Genomic DNA, 14,462 nt, shown 5'->3' on the forward strand with positions numbered 1-14,462 from the left:
CATCGTTCGTTGCCGTTGTTGAATAGGAATGCCAATGGCCGTTACCTATGTGTTTTATTAAAGAGAAGATTAAGAAATCCTTTTTTCATTTCAATTACTGCTTATTTGATGCTTGATTCGTACATCGTTCCTACCCGTACTCGGCTCGAATCAAAATTAGGTAGGGAAAAATTAATCAGATCAATAAATAGTAAACAACACACAATCGACTAATTCCACTTTATTTACATTTTTATTACAATAAACTACAACCGATTTCGAAACATCATCGTCATTTCGAATAATACAAAGTATAAAAGGTATAAATTATACAGATCAAAAAAATTCAAACATAGGTACCTACTTAATCATACCAAAATGACCCCACACGGGTAGGTAATAATTTACAGAGATAGTTTCTGTTACACTTTTCAGTGACGAGGTCGTACAACTAGAAACCACAGAGCAAGTAATATACTAGTAAATATTTAGTTAATTAATCAATGGAACAACTTACTGCACCGCACGCAGCTACCGTTGCCGCTGCGTGTTGCGAGAATCTCGACGACGCGATGCTGCGTTTTGCGACACCGCACCGATAGCTGTGACATCATAGATTGTATACAATTTGTTTTTCCGCTCATCGCTCACCCGCCACGCCTCATGCTGCGCCGCTCTTGGTTGTGGACAGGCGGTTTGTGGAATCACATAGTAGCTTTTTGCTTTTCATGGACAAATAATTGTTGAAATCGGTCAATACCAGTGGTTTTTGTTACGTCCACACAATAACAGCTCATATGTATGCATTTTGGTACAGAAATAATTACAGTCTGGATTAACACATATGCTACTTTTGACCCGGGCAGGTTCCAGCTAATCAACAGGGTCCAGTAGTTTTTGTATATCAGTATCGCGGTAAAAAAAGCGGAGAAATTTGTGAATACCACTTCGGAGGTTAGTTAATTCACTTTTATGTAGGTACCAATCGTACAGACTGTAGGTGTATGAAAATATTATATGGCTGACGTAGCATACTTACGAAAACAATCACTAGTTAGGTACCGTGTGTTAATTTCTCACTATTGGACTGGTCCCATCATTTTATTCAATTATCCAAAGAATCTTTAATCCTTTGTATTCATTTTTCACCAAAATTGTTTAAGCATAGTAGGTATTAAAAAAGGATAAAATAAAACACATTTCAACCATAAAATATTATTTATTAAAAAAATTGATCTAAACATGGGTTGTAAATGTCTCGGACACAATATAATAATTATAGTTAAACGGAACCCCTAGTTTATAGAAAATAAACTAATTATTAAAAATAGGAATAATAAAATATTGTCGAAATTGGACATCGAAGTTGTTTATTTTATAATAATAATAATTATAAATGAGGCGGCCAAATTAGTAGACAAATAATACTAATGTAGCCTCTTTGAATTTTTGAACAGTAACAAAAATCATCACCTTTTTCTCAATACATACAAGATACTAGATAGAGTGATAAATACGAAAAGAATAATAACGATTTCAGATGAGGCTTTTTGATATTTTAACTCAAGTAATATAATAAGAATTTCATAACATAAGCACAAAATTGATTCTAATTTTCATTCGGAGTTCGGATACAATACCAGAATTAAATAACAAGGGCTTTCAAAGTACACCAGTTCAAATTAACGTCCCACATTCATTGCCAGGAAGTTGGCCGCCTTACATCATAAGATTAAATGATCATTATCATTTAAGATGTTGTTAAAAATTACAGTTAAAAATAAAATATTAAAGCACAACATTAAAGCACTTTGAAAATAAAAATTGATGATTATATTCATAGTAAATATACATCGTGAAGATTAAGTTTTCATTATTCGAGAAAAAATAAGTGGTTTCATATTTGGCACTTCATTTATTGATAGTGATATCAATCAACTTTCTAATCTTTTCTATAGTTAAGTATATAAATGTGAGTAACTTTTAATAGTCTGTGCGCTGCAATGTGGACGATGTGATATTAATTCTTCAATTGATTTGCCTAAATCATTATTAAATATACGTGCACAAATGTGATTTGTGATGTTTACTAAATTAGGTAATTATCAGTGAATATTGTATACAATGACAATGATTTTTCCGCTTATAGATGTGAATAGAAGACATATTCATAACCAAAATTAAAACAATTTTGAACATATTGGGGTAAGACCAGACTAGAGAAATCTATACTAATATTATAAAGAGGAAAGGTTTGTATGTATGTATGTATGTATGGTTTTCACGCATAAACTACTGGACCGATTTTGATGAAATTTGGCACAGATAATCTTTAGACCCTGAGAAAGAACATAGGCTGCCTTTTATTGCGAAATATATACCACGGGCGAAGACGAGGCGGACCGCCATTTATTATAATAATACGATAAATCAATCCTTCCTGTTCATAGGATATTCATATAATATTGATATAAAATTATTAGTAAGTAGGTAAGATACAATTTTAGATTTTTCTGGTGTGGTCTTACCCAAAATTCTTTTATTTATAAAAATTTAACAATATAACAACGAAACGATAAGTAACACATTGAACAAATTTAAAAACATCTAAACATTACAATCTATTCTAGAAGTATACGATAATTTAAGACTTATACATAGTATCAGACATGTATTTCTCTTACAACTACAGTGAGATTTAAATGGGCGAGCGGTTATTTTCAACAAATTAAAACATAGTTATGTCCATGCAGATGTAATATAAAAATATACAGAATGGAAAATATAATTATGACATGGAAGACGACAAAACATTGCGGCATATTATTTAAGAATTTTTTCAGATAAGTACATATAATTTAATTTACAACATTAGTACCTATCACAACACTAATAAAAGTAGCAACGTTCGTAAATAAACCTGTTTAAAATATGTGAAAAATGAATTTATAAATGTCAAAGCTATGTAGCATTTTCGCGCTATAAAATCTGAAATGGCCGCTCGCCCGGTGCACAGATAATATAAACAGTAGAAGCATGCAAATATTCGATATGTGATAACTACAATGTAATGACACATTACAATTTCCCTAAATGTAAAATGCGAAAAAATAAATGCAACATTTAAATTCTAGGACTTTTGTTTAATGTAAATTTGTTCTAAACCTTAGAGTACTAGCCACGATAAACGTGTAAGGTACAGACGAAGCGCTACGGTCTATTCAAACTAAATTGAACATTGTTTTAAATTCGATCCATATCTACCATTCCCACTTTTATATTCGATGTCTTTTAACATTTTAATTTCACATATAAACGTATAATATCTACATTATTTGAAGATTGAATTACAATTGACAATTTGAAAAATCAACAATGTTTTTATCAATTTGAATGGGACATTCAGACCTGAGATTTCTGTACCTTGCTTCACTCAAATACATAGCACCGACATTCTTTCATTAATTTAGACATTGACATACCTCGCATATTCTTAAATAAACATTAGGGTCAGTACATACGAAACAGTTCACGTAAATTTATAATCGTTTGCACTAATCCCAAGAAAGACTAGCCATAAACAAATCAAACAATTCATAAGTTATACAAAAATATTTCCACACCGCATACCATACTGTAGTTATCCCCTCTTATACATATTATATTGTAATTAATTCAAGTAGTTAATTCTCAGTTACTGAGATCAATAACACTATAATTCTAGTGATTAATTATTATTGCTAATAGTGCATTGAATATTATCATTTATTAAATTACGTTGGCACTAACTTTACAATGTAATCTAGTAAAATTAATAGGAATCGGAAGAGAAGGGAATAATTGACAGCTATTTCACGGGCGCACGAGCGTTCGACACGCAGCGTTTTCACCGCTACGTGCAAACGTTACTACACTTCACTAGTAACGGAAGCCTCTGTAAATTTATAGTTAAAGATCTCCAAAAGACGATGACTAGTATCGGCAGTGGGTTATGTTAGTTTAACGTGGCGGCGACGCGGCTGCGATTCTTTGTCGCAGTCGCGCGAACTTGCCGTGAACAAGTCGCAGCTGAGTACGCAGTCGCGTCGACAGTTCCCGCTGTAGAGCCTGCACCTCGATCAGTTCACGACGCAACTGCTGATAGTCAGAACGCACCTGTGTACGAACATTGTATACACGATCTATGCGTTAGGGTCGGTTCACACGTTGCGGTTTTATGATGAAAAAGAAGTGTGGAACGACCCTTGGTTGTGTTTGCAATGTTGTTGTTTGGCAATACGTGCGCCAGATGTTAAATTATATAACATATTGCAATTATCTTACTTTATATATAAAAATGAATCGCAAAATGTGTTGGTAAGCGCATAACTCGAGAACGGCTGAACCGATTTCGATAATTCTTTTTTTATTATATTCCTTGAAGTACGAGGATGGTTTTTATGTAGAGAAAACGTAAATATGTACCACGGGCGAAGCCGGGGCGGACCGCTAGTTAAATATAACTTTTTGGTCTTTCTTGCATAATTAAATGAGATTTACTTTATTAAAATATTCTATCAATATTTAAATATGAAAATATTTAACATCTGGCAATACATAACAACATTGCACACAAATGTTTGACATCTCTGAAACGAATATTCTAATGCTCTTCACACATAAGCGATTAGAAAGAGAGCTAAAATATCGTTGTAAATACAAATAGATTTGTAGAAATAATGACATGGACATGGTCTCCCATGGGAAGTAATTTGTGAGTGTTGTTGCGAAGTTGAAAATTAAATTTAAGCTTAAAAATGGCTGGATAAGTTAAGGAACTAAAAGCACACAAAAATAAGAGTTGACACTTTTTTATTACATTTTTAATATTGAAACTCATTCTCCAATTTTTTTCATTTGCTTTTCAAGTACTGATAAAGATAATTAATAAATTTTATTATGAAACTATGTAGGTACCACTTTTGCAATGTCATTTCTATCAATAAAATACAAATTAAAAAATTATATTAATAAAAATTACCCAGCCATTTAACGACATCGTATCCACAATTATTTATCGACATGGCAACTCCTGCAAAAAAATGAGAAGCCCTATATTAAGCGACAACACTGCCTCCTGTTGATCAGGCTTTCGCAAAAGTACATTATTAGTACTATATTATACACTTTCGGGCCTGGTTTAAACCTCGTATCGAATTTAAGCCCGTCAACTAATATTAAAGCGAAACGCTTATAGTCTGCCATTTTGTAATTAAAACATGTTTCTATCGGAGACAAAAATGTCTAATTTTAAAACGATGTAGTAGACTGGGGTAGAAGCCTTTGAAAATAATGAAAAGATAAAAAAAATCGCAGTCGGATGAAACCCATTAGAAAAGGAGGGGAATATGATGAAAATGTAAGGAAAAATAAATTACGGTCAATCCGAGTTCGGGAAGCGGGAGGGGGGAGCTTTTAAGAGAAAAAAATGTTTTCTCTCGATTTCCGACAAAACTACAAGTCCTATAGAAAAAAGTTCAATGGCAAAGTTGTAGGTAATTCAAAGTTCTACAACTTTTGTATTCACAATTTTTTCACATAACCTAAAAATTTAGGTGAAAAATTCAAAAAACCAAGTTTTTGGTCTTTTATTTCTATCTACATCAAAATTTATTTTTTTTCTACGAAATTTGGTGGAAACTTACTTTATTATGTTCCAAATACACTGTAATTTATTTGATTGAAAATATTTATTTTTTCGCCTTATTTTGAATTAATACCAAAAAAACAACCTAATTTTCAATCGAAAAGTCACCCGTGAAAATATCAGCTTTTTTCAAAAACTTGGGGTGCCTTTTATTCATTGAAATCTCTACTTTCATATGGTGTAAGAAAAAATAAACACCACCATAGTAAATGTTCTCAGGAAATGCATACAAACAGTGTGATAATGAGCTTTTACTAAATCAGGCACACTTCTTGAACTCTATATCTTCTCTTGTATCGGCTTTTCGGTAATATTTCAAAAGAAAAATAATTGTCTGTTCTAAGTTTAATATGTATTTTACAGCATATTCAAAAGCAAAATGATGTCGATAAAAACATTTCAGGTAGTTCGAGAAGTGTGTCTGATTTAGTAAAAGCTAATTTTCAGACTGTTTGTATGCATTTCCTGAGAACATTTACTATGGTGGTGTTTATTTTTTTTTACACCATATGAAAGTAGAGATTTCAATGAATAAAAGGCACCCCAAGTTTTTGAAAAAAGCTGATATTTTGACGGGTGACTTTTCGATTGAAAATTAGGTTGTTTTTTTGGTATTAATTCAAAATAAGGCGAAAAAATAAATATTTTCAATCAAATAAATTACAGTGTATTTGCGACATAATAAAGTAAGTTTTCACCAAATTTCGTAGAAAAACAATAAATTTTGAAGTAGATAAAAATAAAAAACCAAAAACTTGGTTATTTGAATTTTTCACCTAAGTTTTGAGGTTATGTGAAAAAATAGTTAATACAAAAGTTGTAGATCCTTTTATTACCTACAACTTTGCCATTGAACTTTTTTCCGTAGGACTTGTAGTTTTGTCGGAAATCGAGAGAGACCATTTTTTTCTCTTAAAAGCTCTCCCCTCCCACTTCCCAAACTCGGATTGACCGTAATTTATTTTTCCTTACATTTTTATCATATTCCCCTCCTTTTCTAATGGGTTTCATCCGACTGCGATTTTTTTTTTTTTCAAAAATTATCTACTCTAGTCTATAGGTACTTACTTGATTTTAAAATCTATCAAAAATATCACAACATTATTATTTTCTTATTATATTTTCCTGTTTTACAGAATAATAAGATACGTTACCCTTTCGATAATAGTTTAATTTATTTATTTCATATTTTTACGCAACGTCTACTTTATAATATAAAATATGTTCTACTTTATAAGATACTAGCTGTGCCCTGCGGTTTTACCCGCAGTGCTCCACTCCTTTTGGTCTTAGCGTGATGATATATAGCCTATAGCCTTCCTTGATAATTTGGCTATCTAACACCGAAATAATTTTTTAAATCGGACCAGTAGTTCCTGAGATTAGCGCGTTCAAACAAACAAACAAACAAACTCTTCAGCTTTATAATATTAGTATAGATTTTATGAATCTTCAAGTAAAAAATCCACGACAAAAACCATCCATTGTTTTGTTATGTCAGTTAACCCTTAACACGGCAAGCCCTGAAATAATGTACCCAGATATTTCAGAATTGGTTTTAGTGATAGTTATTGATTAAAAAATACTATAGTAGAGAAAAAAATAAAACAAATTTTCTGTAAGTAGGTTTTTCAGGATGTCCGTTAAAACGGCCTTTGCCAAGAACCCCGTCTTCATTGCTGTCTCAAAAAACGGACAACGCTGTAATACAGCTTATAAAATAAAAATGAAAAACAAAAATATTCACTTAATATAACACAATTGAAAACAATTTCAAGTAGCATTTTATTGTTTTATTGTATCGCAGTATTTTCACTATCTATTATAACAAAAAAATCTTCAATTTTAACTAAATACCTAACAAATGATAATTGAGCCCTCTCGAGCTCAATCACACTATTTAGTTTTATGGAATGTTAAATAAAATTTATTATTTCGTGTCAAGCAACCTTTGGTTTCATGTAATACAGATAATAATGGTTTTTCTAAATGTGAAGTGATATTTGGCCGATGATTAGGACATTTAGACGAAATGCATGTGGAGGTCGAGGAACTCCCGGTTCTATTGTAGACCCAACAGATTTAACTGATCTTAGATTATATTCGTCATTTTGAACTTAATTAAAAATAATTCTACATATAATTAAAGACTCTAAAGCAAGAAAATCCCATAAAAGTGATATTTTATTAAAGTACGAATCATGGCAACGTCCGTTTCTTGGGACATTCCAAATGGTTATTAGTTACCTGTATCTACGGCACTGTCCGAAAAAACGGACCAGCTATATTTCGAATATTTTGTCATAGAATTTTTTGAATATTTCATAATCTTTAGAGCAAAAACAACAGTTTATCTCACCTGAAAGTTAAATCAATAGAAATCAAACACGGAAACTATTTCATTAAAGCTATTATTGACCAGAAACACAAACCATCACTAATTCCGGGAATCCCTAAAATCAACAGTCACCTAGCACACGAATCAAATGTTCTCTATAATTGGCATGTAGGAGAAAAATAAAGGATTGTAATCGTACTTTCTCCAACGTAGTCAATTTTCTAGATTTTTTGGAACGTTCAAGATTTACACGGCTATAAGTACATGTACTAAAAAAGTGACAGAAAAGCTTTAAGGGTTAACTACAATGTACTGTTATCAATGTCCAAGCTTTCAACGTCTGCTATTATGATACTCCATTCTCCATTCACATTGTAATCTCGCTTCATTGTTCATAGACAACGCGATATTGGAATAAAGAACGATTATTGTGATATCTATACTAATATTATAAAGCTGAAGAGTTTGTTTGTATGAACGCGCTAATATCTGAAACTACTGCAACTGGTCCGATTTGAAAAAAATCTTTCAGTGTTTGATAGCCAAATTATCGAGGAAGGCCATAGGCTATATGAAATCATCTCGAACAGCAGCGAAGCACTGCGGGTAAAACCGCGGAGCACAGCTAGTTTGTAATATTAAGTATGTAAAATTAAAATGTAATATTGGCATGATTTTACAAGAGCAACTATAGATACTTTCCGACTCGGTGATATATATTTAATCTGTTATGAGTTATGACGATTCAAAAGTGCTTTTAGAAGAATTCTTATTGAATAAATAAATGTTTAAATTTAAATAAAATGGCAAGCTATAAGCATACACAATGGAACACTGAATAAATTCTGACCTGTCATCAATTATAACGCAAGGGGCTGAAAAATAAATATTTTACGTTTTAAACAATCTTCTTACAGTTACGATTTTCGTAAAAAAGACAGTTTAAGAAAAGGAGATGCGAAGTATTAACTTAATTAATATTATTATTTGTTTTAAGAATAGAAAAAAAATCTATTACGGGGCGGGATTCGAACACGCCTCTTTCGCCATGCCGGGGTAACGCCTAGCCTCTCGGTCACTCCGGCAAGGCGAAAGACACGGGTTCTAATGGCGACTCGTGTTTGAATTTTTTCTATTACATATTTAAAAAATTTCTTATTTATGCTATAAATTCATTCATTTGAATGCTATAAAACCAAATATTAAATATAAATAATTGTAATCAGTCCAATAATTTATTCATCTATTCTTCCTTTCTATTAACTCCCATAAAATGTTCAAAGATGTGTTATATCCCTACTAATCCCTACTAATATTATAAATGCGAAAGTAACTCTGTCTGTCTGTCTGTTACTCAATCACGCCTAAACTACTGAACCAATTTGCATGAAATTTGGTATGGAGATATTTTGATACCCGAGAAAGGACATAGGCTACCTTTTATTGCGAAATATGTACCACGGACGAAGCCGGGGCGGACCGCTAGTGTTATCATAAATACCAGACAACAAATGCAGCCGATAATATTTAGCACTACAAAGGCAATATTGACTCAATAGATACTCGTTTGCGTCAATGTTTATCAGATACATGCTAATTAAATGTTTATCATTACAGTGTATGGTAGCAAATAGGAGCTATTTTATTATGCCTTTTCGCAATAAATATTTTATTGATCATTAAATAGTATATTAATCCGTCAGTCCTCGGATCACAGACACAATAGAAAATCTATTGTGTCTCGGCCCGATCGGGCCGCTCGGTGGTCAATGGGTTAAATAGTAAAAGTACAGTATTCTGCGTGTTTTTTTAATGTACCATGAAAACATATACGGCATATTTGTCTATTTGTCCATATTTAAACCTATAATCGTCTGAACCAACTTCAACGAGATTTCTTGAAGTGCTGCTGAAAAGGTATTATATTCGGTGTAACGGAGGCTATTTCGTTTTCAAACTTTAATTAATACACGCGTACAATATCTCGATATATATATTGATATATATTTCGATATATATTTGCAAATTATAATGTTGTATCTAATATCTATGTATCTGTAAATCTTTAGTTGGTGTTTTTAGAAATCTCGTAAAACGGTTCGTTTCTAGGTTGTGTGGGAATAGAAATAGTTCACTGAAATATTCAACTCCCAATGCAACTACTAAAGATCTTGGTCTAAAATATTGACCTAGTTCTGACACTAGTGCCGAAAAATTCTAAACTTTGTTTATAGGCACAAGCTCTCAACTCGACTAGAAAGTGGTACCTAAAAATAAACATATTTTTGGTTTTTGTGGAGCTTTTTAGAATAGATATGATTGTAACTAATCTAAAACTAAATGAAATTTGTTTTTTTTTATTTACTTTTTTATTATTAAGCCGAAGAGTGTTTATCGAATACGCTATAATAATATCAAGAACTTTTGGTTCGAATAGAAGAATTATTAGGTATATGTTGGACAGTCCATCAATGGAAGAAGGCTACGACCAATAAGGAGCTGAGCAGCCATGAGAAATGTTGGAAAAGCGGGAAAAAATACTTATTTTTTCCGATCCGATTTTTACAGCTTCCGTTGATATAACCATATAAATAAACGACATACACGGTTATATACAAATAGTTATTTTCCTCAAATCAATGCGGATATAACCGCGAGGCACAACTAGTTTCTAATAAAACTGAGATTCAAGCCAAGTTACATTATAGTACAAGCTGTATATAACATGTTTCTTTAAATAGCTCTGCTGATTGCTTTTCTATTTTCGACTAATACATAAGGCCATGTTCAGTGGATCATGAATGTCATGTAATTTAGTTTAGAAAAGCGTAATTAATTGACGCTTTTTGAATGAACTATATTTATAAATGAGTATGTTAAGTGTTTACACTTTTACGTCTATGTAAAAATTTAATTCATTTTTTAATATAATAAAATTATATTCTTTACTAGCTTCCGCCCGCGACTCCGTCCGCGCGGAAAAATTAAGATTTTTTTTTTACGTATTTTTCCGGGATAAAAAGTATCCTATTTTATGCCCAGGATAATAAGGTATAATTATACCAAGTTTCATCGAAATCGAACCGTTAGTTTTCACGTGATGCCTTCACATACAGACATACAGACAGACAGACAGACAAAAATTTTTTTAATCACATATTTGGGTTTGGTATCGATCCAGTAACACCCCTGCTATTTATTTTTTCAATATTTTCAATGTACAGAATTGACCCTTCTACAGATTTATTATATGTATAGATATAGATTATTTTGCGTAATTCGCATAAGTGAGAGTTGTGAGACAGAGTAATATCAATCGAATGTAAGCGTATAATATTTTAGCGAGTTCATGCTAAATTAAAGTATGAGATGTTAATAACGGCATTTTTTATGATTTGAAAACATTTTGTTCTTTTTTGGAAAGTCGGTTAAATACGTGTTTAACCCGTGACACGTTCTACGCACAATATTTGTGTCGTAACTCGTAACGCAAATTGTACTGTAGCGTCCTGCGCACAAACTCTGTGCCTAACGCGGCCCGTGACATTGAAGGTCATCAGTAGAGACTTACAAGTGAATGTTTCCAGTATAAAAAATATTTCTCTATGCCTTAAACATTTATAATTCGAATCGACACGACTCCGAGACAGGCAATAGAGACCAAAACCACAAAATAAAAAAAAAAGTGAATCATTGATTGAGTTGCGTCATCGGCCATAGTTTGTGACATTTGTCTTGTTCAACGAATATTTGGATTGTGAATTATGCCGAGAGGAATAATTAGATGAGTGATAATTGAGACGTATATTACTGGAAATTGTACGTAGAATACGTTTATGATATTGGTTTTAGGGATATTTGAAGAATACTCAGTGAAAAAGTGTCTCAACTTTTCAGTGCGGAAGACGCAAAATGGCACTTTTTTTCTTGTTTGTGAATAATGGAGATTTGTTATTATTTATAGTGAAATACGTTGTGTTAAATGTGTGAAAACATAAGTGAATGTATTTGGCAATCGTGTAGTGATATGAAAACGTGAATATGATCATTTGATAACTCAGAATTATCATGTAAGTGTTAGTATGTAAGCAATTAAAATTAAAACAAAATTAAATCAATTTCTATAATTATATAGAAAAAATATATCGTCATGATTACATTTTTATGCTATAACTAGTTTCTTCTTCTTTCCAAAAATATATCATACATGGCATATAATTATAGAACAATAGGGTAAATAAAATTTTCAAACTCGGTAGTCATAAAAAAGCTAGATTTCGTGAACTCCCTCGACACTATCGGGATCGGTGCCGGCTGTGCGCCAGACGCGTGATAGGTTAAACCGATATGCAATATTACATTTTTACGTATATAAATGATACAAAAGATAATGAATTTTTTTTAGTGTTTTTGAATAAGTACTTTAAAATATGATTAAAATTTACTTTTAATCCAGAGTATTCTTTGCTCACAATGACCAATAGAATGACTCTTCATTTAAATAGATGTAGAGATAAAAAATCAAAGACAAATGCACTTCCTTTATATATTCAAAGTCATTAGATTGCACATGTTTGAAGATAGATAAGATTAAGGGCCTCCTAACATGGTCTTTAATAAACTACATAATAGGGCTGATAACAATTATGTATATTTATATATTGACTTAATTTGTTTGTATTTTTATAAGAACCTATTGATATTCTTATCCCTAACTGTAATTTACTGTGTAACTTCAATTAATAAATCTAATAAGAATTAACTAAAAACATATAATATGTACATAAGTTTCAGTGATTCCTTGTATTTAAAGGATCTTTTTTAAGATATATTTAATATTATATAATATCTTTGCAGCTAGTATATTAGTAGCAGGGTTTAGTTAAGCTAGTGCTATGTAGTGTTAGTTGTTATACAAATACTTGAAATACTATGTTTGTTAGTAGGTATATCCATTTGAATATCACGAAAGAGTGCACACCATGCACAAAATTACTATAGCAGTATCATTTCATTATTATTTCTGTGTTCATTAAAAATGTCACAAAATAACTCTAGGACATTTGAAATATATTTATACAATTGGTATTCACTATTACAAATTGTTTGTCATAGATTTTACATACATCATTATTATAAACAGGTTCGAATAAGAATATGCTATAATACCTTACACTATTAACTGTTGAGCAATAAGTGTATCTCACCTCTGAGACAGATTTAATTAAGTTAACGAGGCAGACATCCTGATGGTCTACCGGAGCCACCAGCTCCTTTCCACCTCCATCCAGTTTCCATTCCATCAGGTCCAGCTGTTCATTGGTTTGTTTTATCTGTTTATTTTAAGAAGATTCATTTTATAGTAAGGTAAATAATGTAAAATATTGTAATTTGTTCTGGGTTTGTCAGTATAACTAATATGAAATAATTTGTAAACCAAAATTAAAATGAAAGTTAAATTATTAAGATAGGTGCATGTATTTTTTATAGAAAATACATGCCCATTTGTACATACAGGAAGTAAATGAGAAGTAATTAGGAATTGCAAAGAAATGATGTTGATTTTGCAGTTGTATGCAAATCTTATCAATGACATGTCTTTGTTAAGTATTTGTTATCATCAGAAAGTCAAAAAATACAACAGAAAATCTAAATACAAAGTAAACTCAGTCTTCAATTTTAGTGCTGTTTGTTATTCCATACAGTCTTATAAGAGGCCATAAACAGCTCTGAACAATACTGTATTTTTAATAACAAGTATTACTCATCTCCTCTGAACACACAAACGAAATGCGGCACACCCGTTATGTAAATAAAAAAGCAATTAAAATGCATGTTTTGTTTCAAACTAAATTCGTAGAACACTAATGCATACTCAAGTTCAAAGTTACAAGGGGAATTAGAGCGAGTAAAGTAGTATTTCAATAATTATTTATATAGGGAAGCGGCGCACTGACCTAAATAAAACCATAGCAATTAAACAAAGATTTAATGATGTATCACCACTTAACTCACCGAATCGTCTAATTCCTCCATTGTGATCTCTTTTTCTGTCATTTTCACAGTTAATTTTAATTTTTTAAGTTATAATTCACTAGACTTCACTAATAAAAGGCGAAACCGCAAAACGACCATTTTCCTTGAACAAAAAATGAGGAATAATAAAATTGAATGTCAAATGTGGAATGTCATTAGACCGATTAGACAGGTGTCACAAGGAAGGCAACAGATTATAATTTGAGAAGCGGAAGCGAAGTCCCTTTTTATTGGGTGGAGCCAAGGGTGGAGCCATTATTTATGAGAAGAAGAAGAAGATAATTTGAGAAAACAAAAGAACTGTCAGAATCATTGTTCGAGCATGCTTCGAGTTTGATAAGATTCGAGCAGTTCGATTAAAATGCTTTCATCATCAATCGATTAAGGATGGAATTAAAAACCCAAGACGATATATTTTTCTCG

General features: G+C 31.6%; 1 protein-coding gene across 1 annotated transcript; it reads right to left on the reverse strand.

Annotated features, from left to right (window-relative positions):
- Window positions 1–1,178: 1,178 nt before the first annotated feature.
- Window positions 1,179–14,156, reverse strand: LOC149478628 (uncharacterized). Its single transcript, XM_089709029.1, has 3 exons — window positions 14,019–14,156; window positions 13,211–13,336; window positions 1,179–4,134 (listed from the first exon to the last, which is right to left on the reverse strand). The coding sequence occupies exons 1-3, from the start codon at window positions 14,058–14,060 to the stop codon at window positions 3,979–3,981; spliced, it is 324 nt and encodes a 107-aa protein (XP_089565155.1). The 5' UTR covers window positions 14,061–14,156; the 3' UTR covers window positions 1,179–3,978.
- Between the last annotated feature and the right edge of the window lie 306 nt (window positions 14,157–14,462).

The sequence above is a fragment of the Colias philodice genome, chromosome 21, assembly GCF_061535455.1.
Source record: "Colias philodice isolate Cphi_HAF_F1 chromosome 21, ilColPhil1 Martin Lab GWU primary, whole genome shotgun sequence".
NCBI lineage: Eukaryota > Metazoa > Arthropoda > Insecta > Lepidoptera > Pieridae > Colias > Colias philodice.

Coding starts and splice junctions, on each gene's coding strand:
- LOC149478628 (XM_089709029.1), bottom strand. CDS start 14,060: ATGACAGAAAAAGAGATCACAATGGAGGAATTAGACGATTCG. Junction 13,337..14,018: donor TGGAGGAATTAGACGATTCG/GTGAGTTAAGTG, acceptor TAAAATAAACAG/ATAAAACAAACCAATGAACA. Junction 4,135..13,210: donor TAATTAAATCTGTCTCAGAG/GTGAGATACACT, acceptor GTTCGTACACAG/GTGCGTTCTGACTATCAGCA.